Here is a 24,162-nt window from a genome sequence, read left to right as displayed (position 1 = left end):
GTCAGATTCTGCTCATTTGCCTGTTGTGTTGTGTCCAGAATCACTTCCAGACTAGGTATGAACAGTCCTGGATGTCACATTGAGCCGCATCTCCTGCAGTACCGTGACTACAATCACACAAGCCTATACAGTACTTTCCTAATTTGGAACCTGAAATGAGCAGTGCATCCTAGCAGGGCGCCATACCAGAAAATAGCATGTTCTTCTGGCTATACAGCATCGCAGCTCTTGCAATATTCTGTTTTGTTTTTCTTTTTTTTTTATTCAATGCTGATTTTTATCAGCGGTGGAAAAATTGCCAAACCGCTTCCTGCCCCCTGCGCTGCCCTTACTTCGAGTCCACAGATAGATTAAGGCTGCCTCTCCCCCTGCCTCCTGCTTACCTACACATTACTGGTCAGTACAGCCACCCAAGGTGACTGTTATCACTTAATTAAATCCTTGCACGCTGAGATGAAAAAACAACAGTGCTCATTCATTCATAACCGGAGGAGAGAGGCCTGTCCTCCCTCCCTCCCTCTGCCCTATTCCTCCATTCCCTCCCTTCGTCTCTGCCTATCCCTTGCCAATTCTCGCTCTACCTCTTATTTCACTCTGGCAAGGAACCCTGCCCAAGGTTTCAGCTCCTCAGGCATCGTGTGGCATCTCGTCTCTGCCTTTACCAGCTGTGGTCATCCTGTGTTATGCATCTGTTTGTCTTGTTGTTTTTGCTGCCAACGTTAAGTCTTTTTGTTAGATCTTTTTTATTATTAGTATCTGTTAATCTGTCTCTGGTATTCTCCTATCTCTGGCCATTTGATCTCTACAGTTCTTTATCTGCGCTCTTTAGACGCTTTCTTTTCAGATATTTATTAATTCATTCGCTCTCTAAATGACATACGCACAAACACATTTGTCACCCTGCAGTTTTCAACTTAAGCCTTTTGTCTGACTGCAATACACAGCAACAGCTGATTAACCAAAGTATTGGGTTTTAATATGTTACCAGGCTTATCCTCATAGACTGTCACCTGTGTGTATGGCAGAAATGTTGGGAATATATTTTGAGGGGCACTCAGATAAGTGCTAGAAGCTGTGATTGAGGGCAGCATCCACTAGAGGGCACTTACAGGAGCCCTCTCTGTTCCGTTAGCTTGCCCACTTCTCTCACTGTGCGTCCTGTTCCTCCTTTACATACAGTATTGTACTTGCTTCCTAAGTACATGACAACTTTGAGCCAAGCCTCTAGGCTGGTGGTAATGTGTATTGGGATGAGGGCTAGGCATATCCTCAACCAACATCGGTAAAACCCCATACACACTAGGCGATATATTGTTAACGATATTGTTAATAATATATGGTTCTTATTGTCCAGTGTGTTCACTCAATATAATTAACAATATCTACTGTTGTTTTACATGAAGGTCAATGTTAACTATATTGTCAATGTTTGCATGTTCGAGCGATGCCGGGTGACGTCGATAACGATATCGTTCAGTGTGTATGTACTATATCGTTTGCCCAGGAGTAATCATTTGATGTTTTTAACGATATCGCTCGCAGAGCCTATCGTCTAGTCAGTGTGTATGAGGCTTAAAACATTGAGGGTCCCAGTCTGTGGTATGATCTCACTAGGGGGACATGTGAGAAATGCAATTGGCAATGATCAACTTCTTTACATATCAGTTTATATAATGGACTTGACAAATGATACCTCAAAGCTGATTGGGTGGCACGAGCAACTTCCACGGTCTCTTTACGAGGCTTTATACATGTCCCCCTAGGGGTGTGTCCGGGCTTTGAGGATTTAAATTCTTGACATTTTCTCTTAAATTGTGCTTATAATATCTGTTAGTGTTCTATGGAATAGCTAGGGCGTATTACATGTGCTTTATTTGCTGGTACTTGGTCCAATACACATTTTTTAAGTGCCTTTGTAAGCTTGTTGCACTGCCCTATAAGAGTTATATGTAGGGCTATGTTTACATGTTTATATGTTGCATCCATGGGATTTAAAATGGCAATAATATTGACAGCGGCAAAATTGATGAAAATCCATGGCTTTGAAAGCCCGCTGCTCTAATAATCAGGATCATTTATCAGAGAAATAACAAACTAAAGCACATTTACATCAATCTTTTAAAAGTTTTCTGAGCAAATGTAAATATTAGATTGATAATTCAATTCTATTGCTCCCTTTGACTGCCCTTTAATCTCCTTCACTAATCCATAGTGTAGCTCTGGTGAGTGGTCTCCGTTCTCCAGAATGATGGAAGAGATTTTGCCATTGTACCTGTGACCTATTTTGGCTGTTTCTCTCCTCTTGCCCTACTATCCTTTCTCTTTTTGGAATTCTGATAAGATATTAAATTAAACGAACCCCTCTCACAACTCCCAAGAGATTCCCTGGACTTCTATCTGGAAGAGGGGTTCTGTGTAATATATTCATGCCACAAGTGCTCTGTGACATTCAGTCCTGTCCAACCTGAGCGGATATAAGTGTAGCACTGTTCCACAGCACCCACTCAGCGCAGCGGGTGTGGCGATTATAAATGATCCTGTCTGTTTTGAATGAGAATTGACCATCACAGAAATAGTTATGGGGTCGAGGGGTGTGGTATTTTTTGTTGTCATTTATCATAGAAACATAGAATGTGACGGCAGATAAGAACCACTTGGCCCATCTAGTCTGCCCCCTTTTTAAACATGTTACCTCAAACCATATTTGATCCTTATTTTTTTGTAAGGATATCAATATGCCTATCCCAAGCATGTTTACATTGTACTACTATATTTGCCTCTACCACCTCTGATGGGAGGCTATTCCACTTATCTACTACTCTTTCTGTGAAGTAATTCTTCCTCACATTTCCCCTGAATGTTCCTCCCTCTAGTGTCAGTGCATGTCCTCGTGTTCTGCTGCTCCTCTTCCTGTGACGGTCTCCCACCTGTACCTTCCTCCCTCTAGTGTCAGTGCATGTCCTCGTGTTCTGCTGCTCCTCTTCCTGTGAAGAATGTCTCCCACCTGTACCTTCCTCCCTCTAGTGTCAGTGCATGTCCTCGTGTTCTGCTGCTCCTCTTCCTGTGAAGAATGTCTCCCACCTGTACCTTCCTCCCTCTAGTGTCAGTGCATGTCCTCGTGTTCTGCTGCTCCTCTTCCTGTGAAGAATGTCTCCCACCTGTACCTTCCTCCCTCTAGTGTCAGTGCATGTCCTTGTGTTCTGCTACTCCTCTTCCTGTGAAGAATGTCTCCCACCTGTACCTTCCTCCCCCTAGTGTCAGTGCATGTCCTCGTGTTCTGCTGCTCCTCTTCCTGTGAAGAATGTCTCCCACCTGTACCTTCCTCCCTCTAGTGTCAGTGCATGTCCTCGTGTTCTGCTGCTCCTCTTCCTGTGAAGAATGTCTCCCACCTGTACCTTCGTCCACCTAGTTTCAGTGCATGTCCTCGTGTTCTGCTGCTCCTCTTCCTGTGAAGAATGTCTCCCACCTGTACCTTCCTCCCTCTAGTGTCAGTGCATGTCCTCGTGTTCTGCTGCTCCTCTTCCTGTGACTAATGTCTCCCACCTGTACCTTCCTCCCTCTAGTGTCAGTGCATGTCCTCGTGTTCTGCTGCTCCTCTTCCTGTGAAGAATGTCTCCCACCTGTACCTTCCTCCCCCTAGTGTCAGTGCATGTCCTCGTGTTCTGCTGCTCCTCTTCCTGTGAAGAATGTCTCCCACCTGTACCTTCCTCCCTCTAGTGTCAGTGCATGTCCTCGTGTTCTGCTGCTCCTCTTCCTGTGACTAATGTCTCCCACCTGTACCTTCCTCCCCCTAGTGTCAGTGCATGTCCTCGTGTTCTGCTGCTCCTCTTCCTGTGAAGAATGTCTCCCACCTGTACCTTCCTCCCTCTTGTGTCAGTGCATGTCCTCTTGTTCTGCTGCTCCTCTTCCTGTGAAGAATGTCTCCCACCTGTACCTTCCTCCCCTAGTGTCAGTGCATGTCCTCGTGTTCTGCTGCTCCTCTTCCTGTGACTAATGTCTCCCACCTGTACCTTCCTCCCTCTAGTGTCAGTGCATGTCCCCGTGTTCTGCTGCTCCTCTTCCTGTGACTAATGTCTCCCACCTGTACCTTCCTCCCTCTAGTGTCAGTGCATGTCCTCGTGTTCTGCTGCTCCTCTACCTGTGAAGAATGTCTCCCACCTGTACCTTCCTCCCTCTAGTGTCAGTGCATGTCCTCGTGTTCTGCTGCTCCTCTTCCTGTGAAGAATGTCTCCCACCTGTACCTTCCTCCCCCTAGTGTCAGTGTATGTCCTCGTGTTCTGCTGCTCCTCTTCCTGTGAAGAATGTCTCCCACCTGTACCTTCCTCCCCTAGTGTCAGTGCATGTCCTCGTGTTCTGCTGCTCCTCTTCCTGTGACTAATGTCTCCCACCTGTACCTTCCTCCCTCTAGTGTCAGTGCATGTCCTCATGTTCTGCTGCTCCTCTTCCTGTGACTAATGTCTCCCACCTGTACCTTCCTCCCTCTAGTGTCAGTGCATGTCCCCGTGTTCTGCTGCTCCTCTTCCTGTGACTAATGTCTCCCACCTGTACCTTCCTCCCTCTAGTGTCAGTGCATGTCCTCGTGTTCTGCTGCTCCTCTACCTGTGAAGAATGTCTCCCACCTGTACCTTCCTCCCTCTAGTGTCAGTGCATGTCCTCGTGTTCTGCTGCTCCTCTTCCTGTGAAGAATGTCTCCCACCTGTACCTTCCTCCCCCTAGTGTCAGTGTATGTCCTCGTGTTCTGCTGCTCCTCTTCCTGTGAAGAATGTCTCCCACCTGTACCTTCCTCCCCCTAGTGTCAGTGCATGTCCTCGTGTTCTGCTGCTCCTCTTCCTGTGAAGAATGTCTCCCACCTGTACCGTGGTAAAACCCTTGATATATTTCAAATTTCTTATTCATCAAACAAAACAACAATGATTAAGATCTGTTTAACTATACGGTAATGATATGTACAAATCTCTGGCACACTGCTGCTGTCTGTGGGAGCCTCTGTGTGGGCCCCCCTAGATTGGAAAAGAGGCTGTTTATGGTGGAAGACAGCGCCTATGTGCCAAGGACTTGCGGATAATCATGGATAAATTATATCAATATTATCATGTACAAGGTTTTTTAAATAATAAAGCATATAACAAATGCTACAAATAAATATAACTATAACAAATACAAATTAGATAAACACAATACAGTAGATATCTGCTATAAAATACTACATTTGTGTTGGGGATCCGCGTTATTAATAAATTCTTAAAAAAGGGGTGGTGGGTGATCCGGTATGCTGGGCGTCGCCGGCAAACGGGGGTCTTTTATCCGCTGAATGGATATTTGGACCTATTACATATGGGGTCAAAGATTGGGATCTCTGTAGTTTGGGGCTCCCAAGTAAATGCTGAAGGCATGGTAATAATCTTTCAATGGGTCCTTGGCACACACGTGGTGTCTTCCACCTCAAACATGGTTCTTATTCCTAATATGAACATGGTCATTATGACGACATACTGTAGACCCTATCGACAGTCATCACGTCATCCTTGATGAAACGTTGACATGATTATAATGCTGACAAAAGTTCCTGGTAGTCTAATGGTGACTTACCTGACCCAGGAAAGTCACTGAAATTGTCTGTGTTGACATTTGTGAACTTTTCATAATTCTGAAATGCCGACATGTTCAGTGCCAATATGTTTTGACCTTATTAATGCCGACATGATGACTACACCATGGGGTGAATATTTGACGAACCATTTTTCGGTCCTGTCTGTAGGAGGAGCAAATATAGGTGGACAGAGTGGGAGACAGTCTCAGCTACAGGTTCTAGATAACCCACCAGTTCTTTCCACAAAGTTTTTTTTTTTTTTTTTTATGTCCGGGTCATTCTTTTTGTTTTAAGTTTTATTTGATTTTATTGTCTGTATGTCTTGTTTTTGTCCTATGTGTATGATGGCTTCGGTTACAGTGCACCCACACACTTCCAATTCCGAGAAGAACACTTAATGGTATTTTTTATTTGGACCAACAGTTCATTTATCATACAAGCGTTACCTATCTGGTCTCTTCATGAGATCTGAGAAAGACTGACACATTTATCTGACACAGACATGTCTCTTCCTACACATCTCTGCGTCTGTCCGCTCATATTTCCTCACTTGTCCTTTAGCACTGTCTGTCATCTAGACTGGTAAAGACAGCACAATAGCATCATTCTGCTTCAGCCAGTAACTTACGTGACAGCTTTATTGGCCCAGTCACCAAGGGCCACCTGGTGGGTGGTGCAAATGACGGTATCTTGTTACGAGTTAGCCCAGCCCCCACACACACCAGTGCGGGCACCGCCAGACTACCATCACCATGACACACCTATTAGATGACAGAGACAACACTTTGGGTCCACAAACGTCTCAAACATTTGGTAATTTGGAATATGTACATATGTGGGTACCTTTATACTACTTGCTGCTCAGAACTGGCAACAGGGATCACTGTACACTTTGTATGGAATATGGATGTGTAACCGTGGGATCAGGATCACACAATGGTCTGTTAGAGAGTCAGAAAGGGACTGTCCACAAAGGCAGGTGCTCATTGTATTCCAACCGGCTGTATGTAGTGATCTGATGGTCCCAGAACACAGGAATATTAGCACAATAGCTACAGTCCGTTCCATTCCTGATACTTTCATGGGTTGCTTTGTTAATACAAATACAATGTACCCAACATCATTTATAATAACATTTAATTGACAGACCTTTTTCTTTCCAATTACATTCTAGAGCGCCATTGGCTAATGTTATAGTATGAGGGAACCACAGATGTGCCAACATTTATCTTCCATGCTATACAAGTTGCATTATACACATCACATGCACTCCATGTTACTATGTAGCACTGGGCCTCTTTTTTTGCAAACAGGATGCATATGCAGCTTCTGCTGATTAAAATTATATGTAAAATGATCCCAGGGCATACTGGTATGTGTAGTTCAACAGCAGCTGGAGTGTCAAGGTTAGCCATCACTGCTATATTCATTGTGTGACTGCCGCTGTATCTGCATAAGAAATTGAACATTATATTTTGTAGCAAATCACACAATGAATATAGGCATGACACATATCACTTTAATCAGCAGAAGCTGGTTGTGCGTCCTAATTACCCCGCACAATGCCCCGTGACTAAACGGGCTGTTTAAAGCGAAAGGAAGCTAGATGTACATGGACACATCTGTATAGTTGTGTTCTGTGTGTACCCCGATGTTCTGCTTTTGCTTCCATCTGTTGACCTGGATAACTGTCTAATATATATATATATTTTATTATGAGAACTGAATGTGCCGGTCTCTTTATGTGTGTCTGTCTCTGCCTTATACTGTCACTGTGTATAATGTTGCTGTCTTTACCTATATGTGTATCTGTGCTTTCCCCTTCTGTATCACACCCCAGCTGTTTCCCTTCCTCTGTAAGGGTCTCTCATTTCTACTCCTCTCAGTTGGCTGTCTCCTGCCTGTTCTCCTCCCTGCCTCCCCGTTTGTGACTGTCTCTTGTTCTTTTCCCTGCAGTCTCTCGACGGATTTGTATTTGCACTAAACCAAGAAGGAAAATTTTTGTACATTTCGGAGACTGTGTCCATCTACCTTGGCTTGTCTCAGGTGAGTGTCCCTCATCAGTAACCTCACACTCAGGATAAACATTTGAACCTACCTGTCACATACAGACTGATATGATATTTTTCTATAAAAAAAAAAAATGGAAGAAACATATTATATATAAAGACGGAGCCGCGCTCATCTGTGCGGCTCCCGGTGCGAATGGGGCGCACATGAGTGTGAGACGCTGCTCACGCACCTCATTCGCAGTAATGGACGTGTGAATGACCAGAAAACAAACAGCGTGTATATTCCCCTATGGTGACTTGTGTGAATGTACAATTATGTCTGTCTGTACCGGCAGAGGCAGTAACATGTACCTAAGGGAGGAGGCACATACACAATGATGTTTGTCACTAGGACTTGTGAACCACTTGTGAATGGGTACTTGTGTGATTCACCACTCATCCTGTAGGTACTTTCTGTGTGGCTTTTGCATATAGTATTCATTTGTGTGCAATTTTTTTTTACAATTTTTTTTTACCGTTTTTGTGTAATGTGGAGGTTTGCAGCCATTTTGGTGATGGAGAGATAGAGAATTGGGGCCTCGCATATTCTAAAAAGGGATAGCGGCACCACAGATGTGCAGAAAAAATAAAAGGGTGTGGCTTTGTGGAAAATGGGTGTGGTCACTGAATAGTGCCAATTTACATTACACCAAACAGTAGTGTCCATTATTCACACAATAGTGTCTTATTAATGTTACACTGCAAGATAGTGCCAATTATTCACATTACACCGCACAGTAGTGGCCATTATTCACATTGAACTGCACAGTACTGCTCCTTATTCACATTACACTGCACAGTAATCCCCATTATTCCATTGAATCGCACAATAGTGCCCCTTATTCATGTTACACCACACAGTAGTACTCATTATTCACATTAGACTGCACAATAGTACCCTTTATATGCATTGTTTTATACAGTAGTAACCCTTATACATGTTACGCCATACAGTAGTACCCCTTATTCACATTATGCAACACTGTAGTATTCCTTGAACACATTGCGCCACAGTGGAGCCCCTCATACGCATGACATCAAAGAAGAGCTCCTCCTCATCCCTCACCTCCTCATTCCCACTCTGCATTTTTCCTCATTCCTCATCGCCCACCCTGCTGCTGTGCGTCGTCATCATCATCATCATCATTCCTCCCTCTCATCAATCCTACTCATCACCTACCTATTACTTCTCCTTCCACAACCCCCCTCCTCCTCCGCTCCCCCAGTAGCTGCTGTGCTGCTTATGTCTCTTTTGCTTCGGCCACAGAGCGTCTTCTGTCACTGTTCCCGGTGGCAGCCACTCTAGTCTGGATAGATGTAATGACGTCTATCCTTTCAGACTGCGTGAGCCAGGGGCAGGTGGGCACAGTCAGGACTGCTACTGCGCACAGAAAAGTAGCTTGGCAGTCTGTGGCGGCCCGGTCCCCCCGCAGAGCATCCACGCTCCGTGTAGAGCAATGTCAGCACCGCCCTAGTTAAGGCCCTGAGTGCAGCTAATAGCGTTAGTGATGTTTTCCAATTCTTAATGAAAACAGTGAATGTATATTTCACAAGCAAATGAAATGGCTCGTAAGCTGCTTGTGTTGTGATAGCTGCATACAGTATACACGATTTTGTAGGGAGAGCAAGTTATGCATTTTATTGAAGTTGCAGTTTGATTTAGGCTACAGTTGCAACCAACTTACTATCGGTCCCTCATTGCCTAATATGGGTTTGGGCCATGACACGCATTGGGTTGACCACTGAAGGTCGACATGGGCTTAGGTCAGACATTTGGTCGATGTGGGCAAGGTCAACAGTCAAAAGGTCAACATGGGCACCGTGTCGGTGCTTTGGGCACGGTGCCTTGCCACGCTCGTCACACTATTTTATTCTCCCTCCACGCCCTAATGGATGGTAGGGCATGTAATTCCACCTGTCGGCACTTGTCAGCTCAGAAAAAAAAACATGAAAAACCCATGTCGACCTTTTTGCTGTCGACCTTACCCTTGCCGACTGAATGCTTGTTTTAACCTAATGAACCTGTCGACCTTCAGTGTTTGACCCAATGCAACCCAATATTGACCTTAGGTGTTTCGACCTAACGACCGTATACCATCTAATATAGTGGGAAAAGTACTTCTTTAATAATTACAGTATTTTCATTTACCAGCGTACCGAAAAACCTAGCCTAAAATGTATCTTCTAATTATACTTTTAATAAAATTGTGTTGAGTGATATATACAGTATTTACAGTTAAATGGAGAAAAAAATACATTCTGCAATTGTCATGTGCAACATTTCTAGACTGAATCTATATTCATGAAAGTGCAGCTCGTTTGCTTACTAGGAGGTGCCCCCCGCAAGTGCCACGCCGACAGTGCAGGTCAGCAAAGGCACATATGAGAATATGGGCATGCGCAGGTCACAAACATCCGTCCACCGTGCGAACAGGCGGGGGATCGATGAAATAAGAATCAGTGCCCGAGTACACAGCCAAAAACTTATTTTACCCTAGAACACATACAGGGGTAATAAAATACCTGAAAGAAACGTGAAATTACTGCCTGCCAAAATGATGTGTGTTTTGGGTTAATAGTTATGGAAATCAATAGAATAATTGGCAAAAGAAAAGACCAAAACTGCCATAGTCTTGTTTCATATGAACCATTAAATACTAATACATTGTTTAACGGTAAGCTGGGATTCCATGAAACAGTAAAGTATTCCCCTCACTGTATAGACAGCTGCACCTACTGCTGGCATCATTTCATACAGCGGCCTTATGTATATTATAAGGGCCCTATACTGAGTTGCGCCACTTGCGATCTCAATTCCGGATGCCTGCATTCTTATGTCACTACCATATTCTGCGCACCTATGCAATCCCTCTGTCCTCAGTCCTCTCTATGAGAACTTGTCATAACTATCAGCATCAACTGCACCGCACCTACACAGTCGTGTGCACTGTACATCCAGGGCAATCTTAACATATGGGCACATTTGGCAGCTGCCCAGGACCCTATGATTCCAGGGGCCTTCAAGTAGGAGCTGGTGCCTTGACCGCGCGGACTGTAAATTACACACAATCAGAGCGGTCGGGCAGAATTCTCTCCCCGCCTCCAAGTCAGACAGTGAATGGCAGTGAGCATGCTGATTGGTGGATATCTGGGGCTCTGGCAGCCATACGCTGTGGTGAAGCATGTGGAGAGATGGTGAGGAATTGCAGGAAGGGGAAGTTATTGTTTTGGCCTACATGGAACTCAGAATAGGCAGTAACTTTGGCTACACATCCATGGGACTTCTCCTTGGCATCCAATTGTCCTGTGCCAACCAGTAATGCATATTTTGCAGTGGTAGAGAGAAGACCAAGATGCATATAACTAAGAATCACTAAATGAACCCGCATACAATTAGAACTAGGCCCAAAGACTGAAACATATGGTAAGGCCAAGCCGTATACAGTACCTACTGCCGTACATAAGGTACGTAACCCACAGACAGTTATATAAACTTCTCCTCAGGTTTGTTGACCACACGATTGGTGACAAGCACCTGTGGTATCCCTGCACACCCACCCGTTTGTCCTGCTCTTTGTATATCATTGTTGTGTCTCTGCTTATACTGAGCAATTAAGAGGTGGTGTCAGGAGGTCGGCCAAGCATTGTATGTCTGTATTTCTTCCCTCAGCCGGTCCTTGCTCTTTGCCTGCTGTGACCTGGCTAAGGGCAGCGAAGTGTTCGCCGCCTGTCCCCCGTGTCCTATTATCGGCTGCTCCTGGTGAAGCTGTGCGCTGTGGGATCTGACACTGTCACCGCTGTCTGCTCGCCTATCCCATTAAATAAGGCCCAATAGAGGGATATCTGCAATGCATTTTAATATAAGATAAGGGAATGGGTCCCATGCAGGCCCCGGAATCACAACTGCAAGAAGCAAGGCAGAATTCTGTAGTATACAGGTTGAGGATCCCTTATCCAAATATCCGTTATCCAAATTATTCAGAAAACCATAGTCTCCAAAATGTACTTTTAGTTTTTATTTTTTTGCTAAAAACCTACTGGGTACATCTGTAACTGGCACTACTGGGGAAATAACATGTAACTGGCACTACTGGGGAAATAACATGTAACTGGCACTACTGGGGAAATAACATGTAACTGGCACTACTGGGGACATGATCTGTAACTGGCACTACTGGGGACATGATCTGTAACTGGCACTACTGGGGACATGATATGTAACTGCCACTACTGGAGACATGATATGTAACTGCCACTACTGGAGACATGATATGTAACTGCCACTACTGGGGACATGATCTGTAACTGGCACTATTGGGGACATGATATGTAACTGGCACTACTGGGGACATGATATGTAACTGGCACTACTGGGGACATGATCTGTAACTGGCACTACTGGGGACATGATATGTAACTGGCACTACTGGGGACATGATCTGTAACTGGCACTACTGGGGACATGATCTGTAACTGGCACTACTGGGGACATGATATGTAACTGGCACTACTGGGGACATGATATGTAACTGCCACTACTGGGGACATGATATGTAACTGCCACTATTGGGGAAATAACATGTAACTGACACTACTGGGGAAATAACATGTAACTGGCACTACTGGGGAAATAACATGTTACTGGCACTACTGGGGACATGATATGTAACTGGCACTACTGGGGACATGATATGTAACTGGCACTACATTTGTGCAAGGACATGATGGCTTGGCATTCATATTCAGAGCCTGAGATAATACACAAACTTTGTTTCATGTTTTAAAACCTTTTTTTCATGCACAAATAAAGTATATTTGTGTGTATTTCATGTGTTTGATGTATATGTACAACATAAGTGCACAAGATACCTCAAGATACATCATTCGAATATAAAAATATTCCAAAATACGGAATAAGCCATTATGCTAAATTCTTCTGGTCCCGAGCATTTTGGATAAGGGATACTCAACCTGTAACTGGAAACAAACTCAGCCACGTCCATCTGCTGGAATTGTCCTTGTACATAATTGCAGTTGTGTGTTTTTTTTTCTATTAACGCTATTGCATACATACAGTACTATGTGCACTGGGGTATTGCTCTCAACCGAAATAACAAATTCTTCATTAAGATTGTATGTACAATAGTTTGGTATTTTCTAAGGACGCTTGTGTGCATAGCAATGTGAAGATCTAATTGTGGGTCTTTGCAACAAAGTGCAACAATGTTGTGGTAAGCTGATACAGAGCCAGCCTGGAAGTAATAAGGAGTGTGATTCAGCAATGTGACAGCAAGACCGTTATTATATAGCAGTGTGGGGAAGACCAGCTTATGTTACAGCCACATGGCGATGGGTAGTGTTAGGATGCTGAGGATATTCCAACGATGCTGTGGTGAACTGTTCATACAACAGCAATACAGTATGCTTAGAGATAGGCTGGGGGGGGGGCACTAAGAAGTTGTGTGGTAGGATTTGGCAGTGGCGCTGGAGGGTTAGGTTCAGGTGGTATGGTAGCATGGTATGGGGATTAGGTACTCAGAGGGGGGCACTAAGAAGGGGCGTGTTAGGATTTGGCAGTGGTATGGGGATTAGGTACCCGCAGGGGGGGGGGGGGGGGGGGGATAAGGTTAGGCTGTGGGGATCGGGGAAGGGGGGTATATTTAACTGACCTCTGTCGAGATTCCCTCCATCAGGATGCCAGTTTCCGTATATTGAATTCCGACATCACCGCCAGTCATCTCTATGTATCCAGAAGAAAACACCCAATGGCCGAATATGGTTTTTTTGGAGGATCTTTCCATGTACATTATTATCAGCTGATGATAGTGGCGCTAGAATCACCCCATATATCATGTCAGTATCCATAAAACTGTATTGGATTGAGTGCCGGTCTCTCTTAAATGCTAAATACATCTGCAGTATATCATTAAAGTATGAATTTTGCCATGATACCCAACAGAGACTTTCAGCCAGTAGTGTGCACACGTTGTAGCTGTGTACAGTTCTGTATGGCATGAATTAGGCCCAGTAAGGCAGGCCAGCAGAGTAGGGAAAGTCCATTAGTGCGCTGGTCAGTAATAAAGCAAGTCCATTAGTGTCTGGCAAATGGGGTGATCTGTTTGTCCAGCTAAGTGATGCAGTGCAGGCTAGAAAGACAATTAGGTTGGGTGGAAGGGGACAGAGTATAGAGTTAATCAATAAGTTCTAGTGAGCAGCATAGAGAGGTTCCTGGTGTGCACAGCATGGAATCTGAGGATCGCACATTGGCACATAATGACGGTGTGAGGTCTGTGCATGGTTTATACGATAGTTGTGTTGCGCAGTATTGACGTGCTTAGTATACAGTACTCTTATGCCCCTTTCAGACCGCACTTTTTACCCGTTATTTTGCCGTTTCTTTACCGTTTTAAAACGGTAATTTGTGCAGTCTGAAAGGTGCAGTCTGAAAGGTGCAGAGTGAATTTCCCGGTTCAATTGAACTGGTATTTCTAAACGGTAATAAAGCAGGGTCCTACCCGTTTCAGACACTGTTTTTTTTTCATCCACTGTTTTCTATGGGTTAAAACGGGTTCAGTGTTGTGAAGGGACAAAAACTGCTTTGAAATACCGGTTAAGGACAAAAACTGCACTGAAATACTGTTTAAAAGACATGCGGTGTAATGCTGCTTTCAGACCGCATAACTGGCTTTGACCCTGTATTTGAAAACGTTTCCAAAAACGGGTCTGCCAGGTAAAACCCCTTTCACACCGCAGTTCTTAAACGGTATATTACCGTTTAAGTGCCGATTTTTTGACACTGGCAGACCCGTTTTTGGAAACTTTCCAAAGACAGGGTCAAAGCCAGTGCAGCCTTCAGCCCTCCCCTCCGTGCAGCTCCCCCCTCCCCCCCGCGCGCGTGTCGACACCCCTCCCCCCCCCCCCCGTGCAGCCGGTACCTCCGTTGTGGATCCCGGCACTGCAGTTCAGTATGGTCGGAAGCACTTATGAAAAAAAGTGTCTTTCAGAAAATGGCTGCCCCATAGGAAAACCTGTTTAAAAAAACTGTCTTTCGTATGGGGGCAGCCATTTTCCTGCATTTTAACCGGTTAGAAAAAACGGTATTTTCTAACCGGTTAAGTGGTCCTGCACCTTTCAGACCGCACAGATTACCGTTTTAAAACGGTAAAAAAACGGCAATATAAGTGCGGTCTGAAAGGGGCATAAAAGGGGTTTTAGCTGGCAGACCCATTTTTAGAAACGTTTTAAAATACCTGGTCAAAGCCAGTTTTGCAGTCTGAAAGCAGCAATAGATACGGCATGATTGGATATTGCAGTGGGCATCATTGACCATTAGGGAGTGCGTGTAATATCTGCTTGCTAGGTGTTCAGTTACATATATATAGTAAAGGAATGCAGTGCATAGGGTAGGTAACCGATAGATAATACATGCAGTGGTCAGGGGCCTGAGTTTCCTAGTTAGTGACGAGAGGCAATCTATTGCAAGTGGTGAGGGATACTTAGAGTAAGAGGGATGCAGGCAGTCCGGCGAGATAATAAAGCAGTCCCATATTCTGTGTTGTACCCTCACGCCCAGCTGCACATCGCGCCTGCCTGTCAGTGCATTGGCATTTGCCTGTAATTGAGACGTGTGTGTTTTCCTTGTTGAACAGATGGTAGCGCGCGTGTGCTCAGGGAGCCTGCTAAACTATTGCTGCCTTCCCTGGGCCAGCACAGAACCAGCTCCTGGGTTCCCGCCACAGGCACCGGCTCCTGTGCCAAGAGAGCATATGCCCAAAGAGAAAGCCTGGTACTTTCAGGGAATTGTCACATCTGGAAGATCTAGGGAAATGACAGTGATTTTGTGAGCTCCGGCAGACTCTTCTTCATAGTTCAGTGTATTGCAGGCCATTATATGCTGTGTGACTATGCTTTACCTATAAACTCGTTCTCGCTCCTTATGTCACAGATTGTGTGCGTGATCTCCAGAGGAATGTTCCCCCTCCATAACCATTCACTGCTAAATAATCTATTCAGAGTTGGGGAAAGTCTTACTGACATCTATCCTGCACTCAGCCGGTAGTTACTCTCCTCTCGGACCTTTCTGTTATCTGTATAACTGCAACTACCTGTTATCAGATCCTGGAGGTCTGTGTGGTCACCTGTCCTCTGCTGTACAGTGTGTCTGTAAATGTCAACTCATCTGTACACTCTACGAGCCTGATTCAGATCTGTCCACACTGCTGAGCGACTATCGGATGATTGTGCAGGCATAGCGGCAGCAATGCGCACGCACCATGGTACTTGCAACAAGGGTACTTGTGTATTATCTGGGCGCCCAATTTTTTCATTGCATGCCACTACTTAAGGCATGCGATGCGATTTTTCATTGTAAAGACCAGATTTTTAATTGTATAGTCACCCATGGGTGATATCATACCCCCACTATCCAACTACGCATGGAGTTGATTTCATATAGTGTGGCGAGCGCAGCGAGCCACCGAGCCCATGGTAATGGGGAAGTGGCGACATTTGGTGACTGTCTTTAGGCCGTGTCTGACTGTGATCCTGTATGTAGAAACCATTTTGCCAGTGTGGCAGATCACTCACTAAAGGCCCACACATACACTAGGCGACAATGAGCGGTGAGTGCTGATGTGCGCTCCCACATCATTGGCTGGCCTGCTTTAGCGGCGAAGTGAACCACTTTCCACAGTCTACTGCTGCGGAAAGTGGTCCATCAAGCCCTCCGTGTAAAAAATCAATAGTCCGGGTAAAAATCGTTTGTTTTTATGCACTGAGCGTTTTCTGGCCAGCGATTCTCACACGATCACATGATCGCTCGGCATACACACTGGGCTAAAACGCTCCATGTGTACGCACTTTAAGGGAGTTCCGATATCTGCGTTGATGTAAGTGTTGCGATGAGTCTGGGGGGAGTCTGTTCAATTCTAGCTGGCTACACTTCTGGTGCTTCACATGTCTGTAGGTTGAAAGATCACAGCTGAATAGGCATTAAAATATACCTCTATTAAGCTACAGTATCTAATACATATTTAATGCAATGTTTAATAACGCATTCTGCAGTCTATCGTTATACTGTGCTGTATATAGTGTACTCTGAAAAGATTTAGTTGCACTATATATATAGCGAGAGAGAGAGAGACTATAGACAGTAAAATATTCACTTTAATCAATAAAAAGATAATTATGTGATAGGGAGTAAAATACTTTTTCCCCCTTTGTGTCAGATTTTGTGTTTTCGTTGTGCCTCCACCTGGACCTTGTTATACATATACCCCACTAATGTCCCCATATATATTGAGTACCTGGTAATGTCAGCAGGATTGCACCACTGTTCCCTAGCATATACCCGTGCAGGGAGCTGCTCTATATGCATTGTGTTACTGCATCACATAAGATGCTGTTGCTGCCGGTTAGGGGTGCATGCAGGAATTTATCTTGCTCACCTACTTTAAACGAAAACCCTGTAGAAATGCTAATAAAAAAAAACCCAGAGCAGATTTGCAAAGCGCAGAAGAAGCGATGAGCAGAGATTTGAGGCAGGAGAGGAAATTGCCAGATCCAGGGAGAGAGGCGTAGAATTCCCAGGACACAGTTCACTGGCTGTATTATCAGCGAGACGCGTTCACATGTCTCGCTGCGCGTCCGACAAGGGCATTCTGAAAAGCAAATAGGGGAGCAGGCGAGGAAATTGATTTCTCAGGGGCTGCAAGCGTTCCCCTCCCTCCCCACTAGAAGAGCCGGCCACATGGCCGCCAATGGCTGGGAGCTGTCCAAGTGCTGAAGTGAGATAATGCCAGTGATCCCCGGGGAATCTTATCGCTCAGCGCAGGGCCTGACTTTCAGAGTCAAGGTTCCTATGTTCCCAGTGCTTTGGGGAGGAGACAGGTGTATGTGTGACATGAAGCCCAGCCGTGGAGCCGGGGTAATTGTTGGTGTGGGAGGAGGGGCTGTGTTAACCCTTTAATTAGCGCTTCATCAAAGTACACAAGTAAATTACAGCTAATTAGATTGTGGGCGAAGGATGAAGGCTCTGACCCTTTATTTCTGATGTGTGTGTGTATATATATATATATATATAATTAAACTACAGTATGATCAGTTATCTATGTACAGTATGTAACAACTTCATTCAGATATTAACCTTCCTTGTCCTGTGAAAGTAGAGGTGTTAACACATTAAGGACTTTATTCTTGTCCATACGCATGCATGCAGCGGGCGTTTGTGCAGGCGGCACATAGATGACACGCAGCTTTGTGTGCCAACCAGAATAAGGCCCTAATTGTCTACTCTTACAAGAGGCACAAGCTGATATCCCCCCTCCACACCTAAATGTTATTTATGCCCCCACCCCCCTCTTGTCTTCTCCCTTCTCTGCTGATAAATGAGCACACGCTGGCTGCAGTAATTCATATTTCATCCTGTGACACCTGCTGATCATTGCTGTTAGGGATTCTAATATTAAAGATGTCACCATGAAGCGGCATTTTCCCCACAGTGGGGTGGGCAATGTGGGCATACAGCTGGCAAATACCGTGGTATTGGAAGTGCTGAATACAGAACTGTAGTATTTCTGCATCCTAGAAAATCAAAGTTGCTGCAGTGTCTAATGCAGGGCTGGGCAACACCGGCCCTCCAGATGTTGATGAACTACACATCCCAGGATGCTTTGCATTAGTTTTGCTGGGATGTGTAGTCCATCAACATCTGAAGGGCCGGTGTTGCCCAGCCCTGGTCTAACGGCTATATTACTAACTATATAGATAGCTATGTATAGATATATCTATCAATCGATCGATCGATACATCTCATATGTATGTAAAGAGCAAACTGTTGCCCAGGCGAATAATAGATGTCCCAGTTCAATGTATACAGGCCCTTATTCAGATCTGATCGCAGCACAAATTTGTTCTCAAAATGGGCAAAACCATGTGTGCTGCAGGTGGGGCAGATGTAACATGTGCAGATAGAGTTAAATTTGGGGGGGGTGTGTTGAAACTGAAATGTAAATTGCAGTGTAAAAGTGTAAAAATAATGCAGCCAGCATTTACCCTGCACGGAAACAAAATAACTCACTCAAATCTAACTCTCTCTGCACATGTTACATCTGCCCCACCTGCAGTGCACATGGTTTTTCCCATTTTGAGAACAAATTTGTACTGCGATCAGATCTGAATAAGGGCCACAATGCGATTTGTAATCAGAATATGTTATATCAAATATCCCCCCCCCCCCCCCCCCCCCGCAGCACATTCCCACCAACGCCTCTCGTTCAACTCGCCCCATTGTTTTGGCTAACTATAAGAACAGTGAGCGAAGTTGCTGCTCTGTGCAGTTTTTGTAGTTGTTTGTAATAATGGTTAAAGGCAGTTGTTGGATGTACACAAGCACAGAAGGAAGCAGAATACAGGACGTTGTATTAGTGTTTGGCTATATTTAATGGTTTAGTCTGTAAAATAAGACAAATGAAATAAACAGTGTAATACTTTCAGAGAGTTCATTCTAACAAGGTAGCACAGGGGTAGCCATCTCCAGTCCTCGGGACCTACCAACAGTTAACGTTTTCCAGGTCTCCTCACAGAATCAAAAGTGAAGTAATTAGCTCGAGCTGTGGATTTAAAAAAAATGTGTCAGTCAGTAATGAGTGCACCTGTGCACCTGCGAGGTGAGCTGGAAAACGTGGACTGTTGGTAGCTCTCGAGGACTGGAGTTGGCTACCCCTGATGTAGACACTTGAACATGGTTATATAATACTATTGCTTGGCACACAGTTGGCTCTATGGTCTTGTACCCTAGAAGCTGTGGTATGTAATGGTACAGCATGGGCGGTGTAATGGTTAGCATTGCAGCACTGAGGTCATGGGTTCGATTCCAACCATGACCCTAACTGTGTGTGGAGTTTTTATATTCTCCCTGTGCTTGCATGGGTTTCCCCTGGGTACTCCGGTTTCCCCCGACAATCCAAACAAATGCTGGGGTGGTTATTTGGCTCCCAACAAAATTACCCCTAGTGTAAATGTATGTGTGTGCGTGTACATGTGGTAGGGAATATAGATTGTAAGCTCCACTCTAATGCAGTGTGTTCAGTAATGACTGGGCTATTTATATGAAATAGATATCTGCTGGTCTGCACTCAGGAGGTTGGGTTACCATGTGTTGTAGCATAAACAGGCCTGTACGTGTTGCACATTCTCAGGCAGCAAAGGGCTCTTTTAGCACTGGTCCCAATCATCCCATGTGATCTGCCCCCTGTGCCCTCTGCCCCTGCACATTCTGTAATTTAGTTTTTCGGTCCCTGTCGCCCTGAGCAGAGCCTCCCGCCTGCTGCATGAATGATGTGCTAATCCATTCTCTGCCTCAGACAAGTGTATCGACCTGCTCTAAACAGACCACAGGGCTCACACTGAAATGAAAAGCTCAGCTGCACTCGTTCAATAGCAAAGGCAGCAGGTTCCCTCCCACCTCCGTGTTGTGCTCATTCACCTTCTATCATCACTTCTTCACCTGCTGTTATCACTTCTTCACCTCCTATCGTCACTTCTTCACCTTCTATCGTCACTTCTTCACCTTCTATCGTCACTTCTTCACCGCCTATCGTCACTTCTTCACCTTCTATCGTCACTTCTTCACCTTCTATCGTCTCTTCACCTCCTATCGTCACTTCACCTTCTATTGTCACTTTTTCACCACCTATCGTCACTTCTTCACCTTCTATCGACAGATCTTTACCTCCTATCGTCACTTCTTCACCTCCTATCATCACTTCTTCACCTCCTATTGTCACTTCTTCACCTCCTATCGTCACTTCTTCTCCTCCTATCATCACTTCTTCACCTCCTATTGTCACTTCTTCACCTCCTATCGTCACTTCTTCTCCTCCTATCGTCACTTCTTCTCCTCCTATCGTCACTTCTTCACCTCCTATCGTCATTTCCACCTTCTATCGTCACTTCTTCACCTTCTACCCTCACTTCTTCACCTCCTATCGTCACTTCTTCACCTTCTATCGTCACTTCTTCACCTTCTATCATCACTTCTTCACCTCCTATTGTCACTTCTTCACCTCCTATCGTCACTTCTTCTCCTCCTATCATCACTTCTTCACCTCCTATTGTCACTTCTTCACCTCCTATCGTCACTTCTTCTCCTCCTATCGTCACTTCTTCTCCTCCTATCGTCACTTCTTCACCTCCTATCGTCATTTCCACCTTCTATCGTCACTTCTTCACCTTCTACCCTCACTTCTTCACCTCCTATCGTCACTTCTTCACCTTCTATCGTCACTTCTTCACCTTCTATCGTCACTTCTTCACCTTCTATCGTCACTTCTTCACCTTCTATCGTCACTTCTTCACCTTCTATCGTCTCTTCACCTCCTATCGTCACTTCACCTTCTATCGTCACTTTTTCACCACCTATCGTCACTTCTTCACCTTCTATCGACAGATCTTCACCTCCTATCGTCACTTCTTCACCTCCTATCATCACTTCTTCACCTCCTATTGTCACTTCTTCACCTCCTATCGTCACTTCTTCTCCTCCTATCATCACTTCTTCACCTCCTATTGTCACTTCTTCACCTCCTATCGTCACTTCTTCTCCTCCTATCGTCACTTCTTCTCCTTCTATCGTCACTTCTTCACCTCCTATCGTCATTTCCACCTTCTATCGTCACTTCTTCACCTTCTACCCTCACTTCTTCACCTCCTATCGTCACTTCTTCACCTCCTATCGTCACTTCTTCACCTCCTATCGTCACTTCTTCACCTCCTATTGTCACTTCTTCACCTCCTATCGTCACTTCTTCACCTTCTATCGTCACTTCTTCACCTTCTATCGTCACTTCTTCACCTGCTGTCATTATCTTGTATCTACTGCCAACTCCTCCCCGCCTGCTAGCCACTCCCACATGAATTCTCACCCCCCACTTATATCAGTGTTCCCTTACCTGAGGCCGTCTCTCTCCAGTTATTATCCCACTGTGTGCACTGCTGCAGAGCCCTTGTGGCACCTTGTAAATAAAATAATAATAATCCTCTCATCTTCTAATGTAGCTCCATCATCTCACAATGGATTCCCATCACTGTCACTATTACATTTGCTATAATCAATGCATTACTTCCTAAAAATTGACATTGCTCCATCACCTATCATCATATCACTCACCTGTCATCATTGCTCTATCACCTATCGTCATATCACTCACCTGTCATCATTGCTCTATCACCTATCGTCATATCACTCACCTGTCATCATTGCTCTATCACCTATCGTCATATCACTCACCTGTCATCATTGCTCTATCACCTATCGTCATATCACTCACCTGTCATCATTGCTCTATCACCTATCATCATATCACTCACCTGTCATCATTGCTCTATCACCTATCGTCATATCACTCACCTGTCATCATTGCTCTATCACCTATCGTCATATCACTCACCTGTCATCATTGCTCCATCACCTATTGTCATATTACTCACCTGTCATCATTGCTCTATCACCTATCGTCATATCACTCACCTGTCATCATTGCTCTATCACCTATCGTCATATCACTCACCTGTCATCATTGCTCCATCACCTATCGTCATATCACTCACCTGTCATCATTGCTCCATCACCTATCGTCATATCACTCACCTGTCATCATTGCTCTATCACCTATCGTCATATCACTCACCTGTCATCATTGCTCTATCACCTATTGTCATATTACTAACCTTTTATTATCGATCTGTCACCTATCATCATATCACCCCCCTGTCATCATTCCTCTCCCCTGTCATTATAACATTCACCGGTCATCATTCCGCTCTTACCTATTGTCACACACATCATTGCTCCCTCCCCTATTGTCCTTACATTTCACTACACCTTTCCCTTCTGCCATCTCTTGTAACTGAGGGGTAGATGTATGATCAGTGATAAGGGAGGAGAAGTGATAAAGTGCCTGGTGCTTTATCACCGGCCAATCAGCTTATGACAGTTGCAGGCTGGGTTTAAAAAGGGGCAGTTAGAAGCTGATTGGCCGGTGATACAGTACCAGGCTCTTTATAATGTGTCCTCCCGTATCACTGCTTCATATATCTACCCCAGTGTCCTCATCCTTTTCTAACTTTCACATTCGTGGTAATCACCACCCAACCCCACCTTCTGATAAATCCTGTCCCCAGGTATTCCCAGTCTGAACCCAAAACGTTACCTCCTAAATAGTGTATTATCCTACAACTTGCTGTAGTATTCCTGTATTTATCACATACCTGTATAATTTCTGTATATTGCCCCCTATTCTTGTCCTTCTAACTCTGACATTTTTATATATACCGTATGTTATTTTCTTGCTCTTCCTTCCTCTGCAATGCTCCCCACTGATTTCACACCCACCTGGCCTCCCCCCTGATCGCACTGGTGTTCCCTCAGCGGAGGCTGGATGCTGTGGTACCGTCAGCCCCTTTGCAGCGAAAGCTCAGCCCTGATATTTGTTTGTGTAAATGGAATGAATGATACTAGGCACGAGCTGTGCCAGATGGGTAATAAAGATTCAAGCAGAGAATATTATACCCAGCTCAGCATGTGAAAACAAACAGTTAGACTGCCAGCCAGAGACGGCTCTGTACACACATATATCATCGAATGCAACAAACAAACTGGAAACGCCAAACGTATGAATCACTCTACCATAGATTTATAGTGCCATGGCTCACATGCGGGCATGCACTGTACTCATTAACCCTTTAAGTGCCGAGCGACTTTGTCACAACTGGTGAAATAGTTGCCAAGCAAACATTTTTACTCATCATAATGACCTGTAATTTTTACCTTTTACAGTTAAGGCCCATACACACTGGGTGACTTTGAGCTGAAAGCCGCCCAGTGTGTATGGCCCAGCGGTGAGCGCTGCTGCGCGCTCCCGCATAATCACCGGGAAAGCCGCTCATCTGCTGGTATTACCAGCAGATGAGCAGCTTTGTGGACGGCTTTGCATAGCGCTGCGCTAAGCAAAGCCATCTACATTACACTGTTACACCATAGTTACCTCCCCTCCTGCATTCTGCCGGAGCCTGCCTGATATAGCAGAAATCTCCCTCATTAGTCTAGCAATCTCCCTCATGTCACCTAGCCCACATTACACTGTTACATCACAGTTACCTCCCCTCCTGCCGGAGCCTGCCTGCTATAGCAGCATTCTCCCTCTCTCCCTCATTAGTCTAGCAATCTCCCTCATGTCACCTAGCCCATATTACACTGTTACATCATAGTTACCTCCCCTCCTGCATTCTGCAGGAGACTCCCTGACATAGCAGCAATCTCCCTCATTAGTCTAGCAATCTCCCTCATGTCACCTAGCCCACATTACACTGTTATATCATAGTTACCACCCCTCCTGCATTCTGCAGGAGACTCCCTGACATAACAGTAATCTCCCTCTCTCCCTCATTAGTCTAGCAATCTCCCTCATGTCACCTAGCCCATATTACACTGTTACACCATAGTTACCTCCCCTCCTGCATTCT

At 45.0% G+C, this 24,162-nt stretch overlaps 1 protein-coding gene across 12 annotated transcripts in view; it reads left to right on the top strand.

Annotated features, from left to right (window-relative positions):
- Positions 1 to 24,162, top strand: part of NPAS3 (neuronal PAS domain protein 3) — a 380,993-nt gene that overhangs the window by 279,913 nt on the left and 76,918 nt on the right. For 9 of the 12 annotated variants that reach the window (XM_083167037.1, XM_083167036.1, XM_083167034.1 and 6 more), the window contains one exon: positions 7,547 to 7,636. The exons of the other annotated variants lie outside the window; for them this stretch is intronic. In XM_083167037.1, the coding sequence (XP_083023163.1) occupies positions 7,547 to 7,636 (90 nt within the window). The remainder of the gene's footprint in view (positions 1 to 7,546; positions 7,637 to 24,162) is intronic. 12 annotated transcript variants of the gene reach the window in all.

The sequence above is a fragment of the Crinia signifera genome, chromosome 12 (assembly GCF_055691185.1).
Source record: "Crinia signifera chromosome 12, ASM5569118v1, whole genome shotgun sequence".
Lineage (NCBI taxonomy): Eukaryota > Metazoa > Chordata > Amphibia > Anura > Myobatrachidae > Crinia > Crinia signifera.
This window is presented reverse-complemented; position numbering and strand designations above follow the sequence as displayed.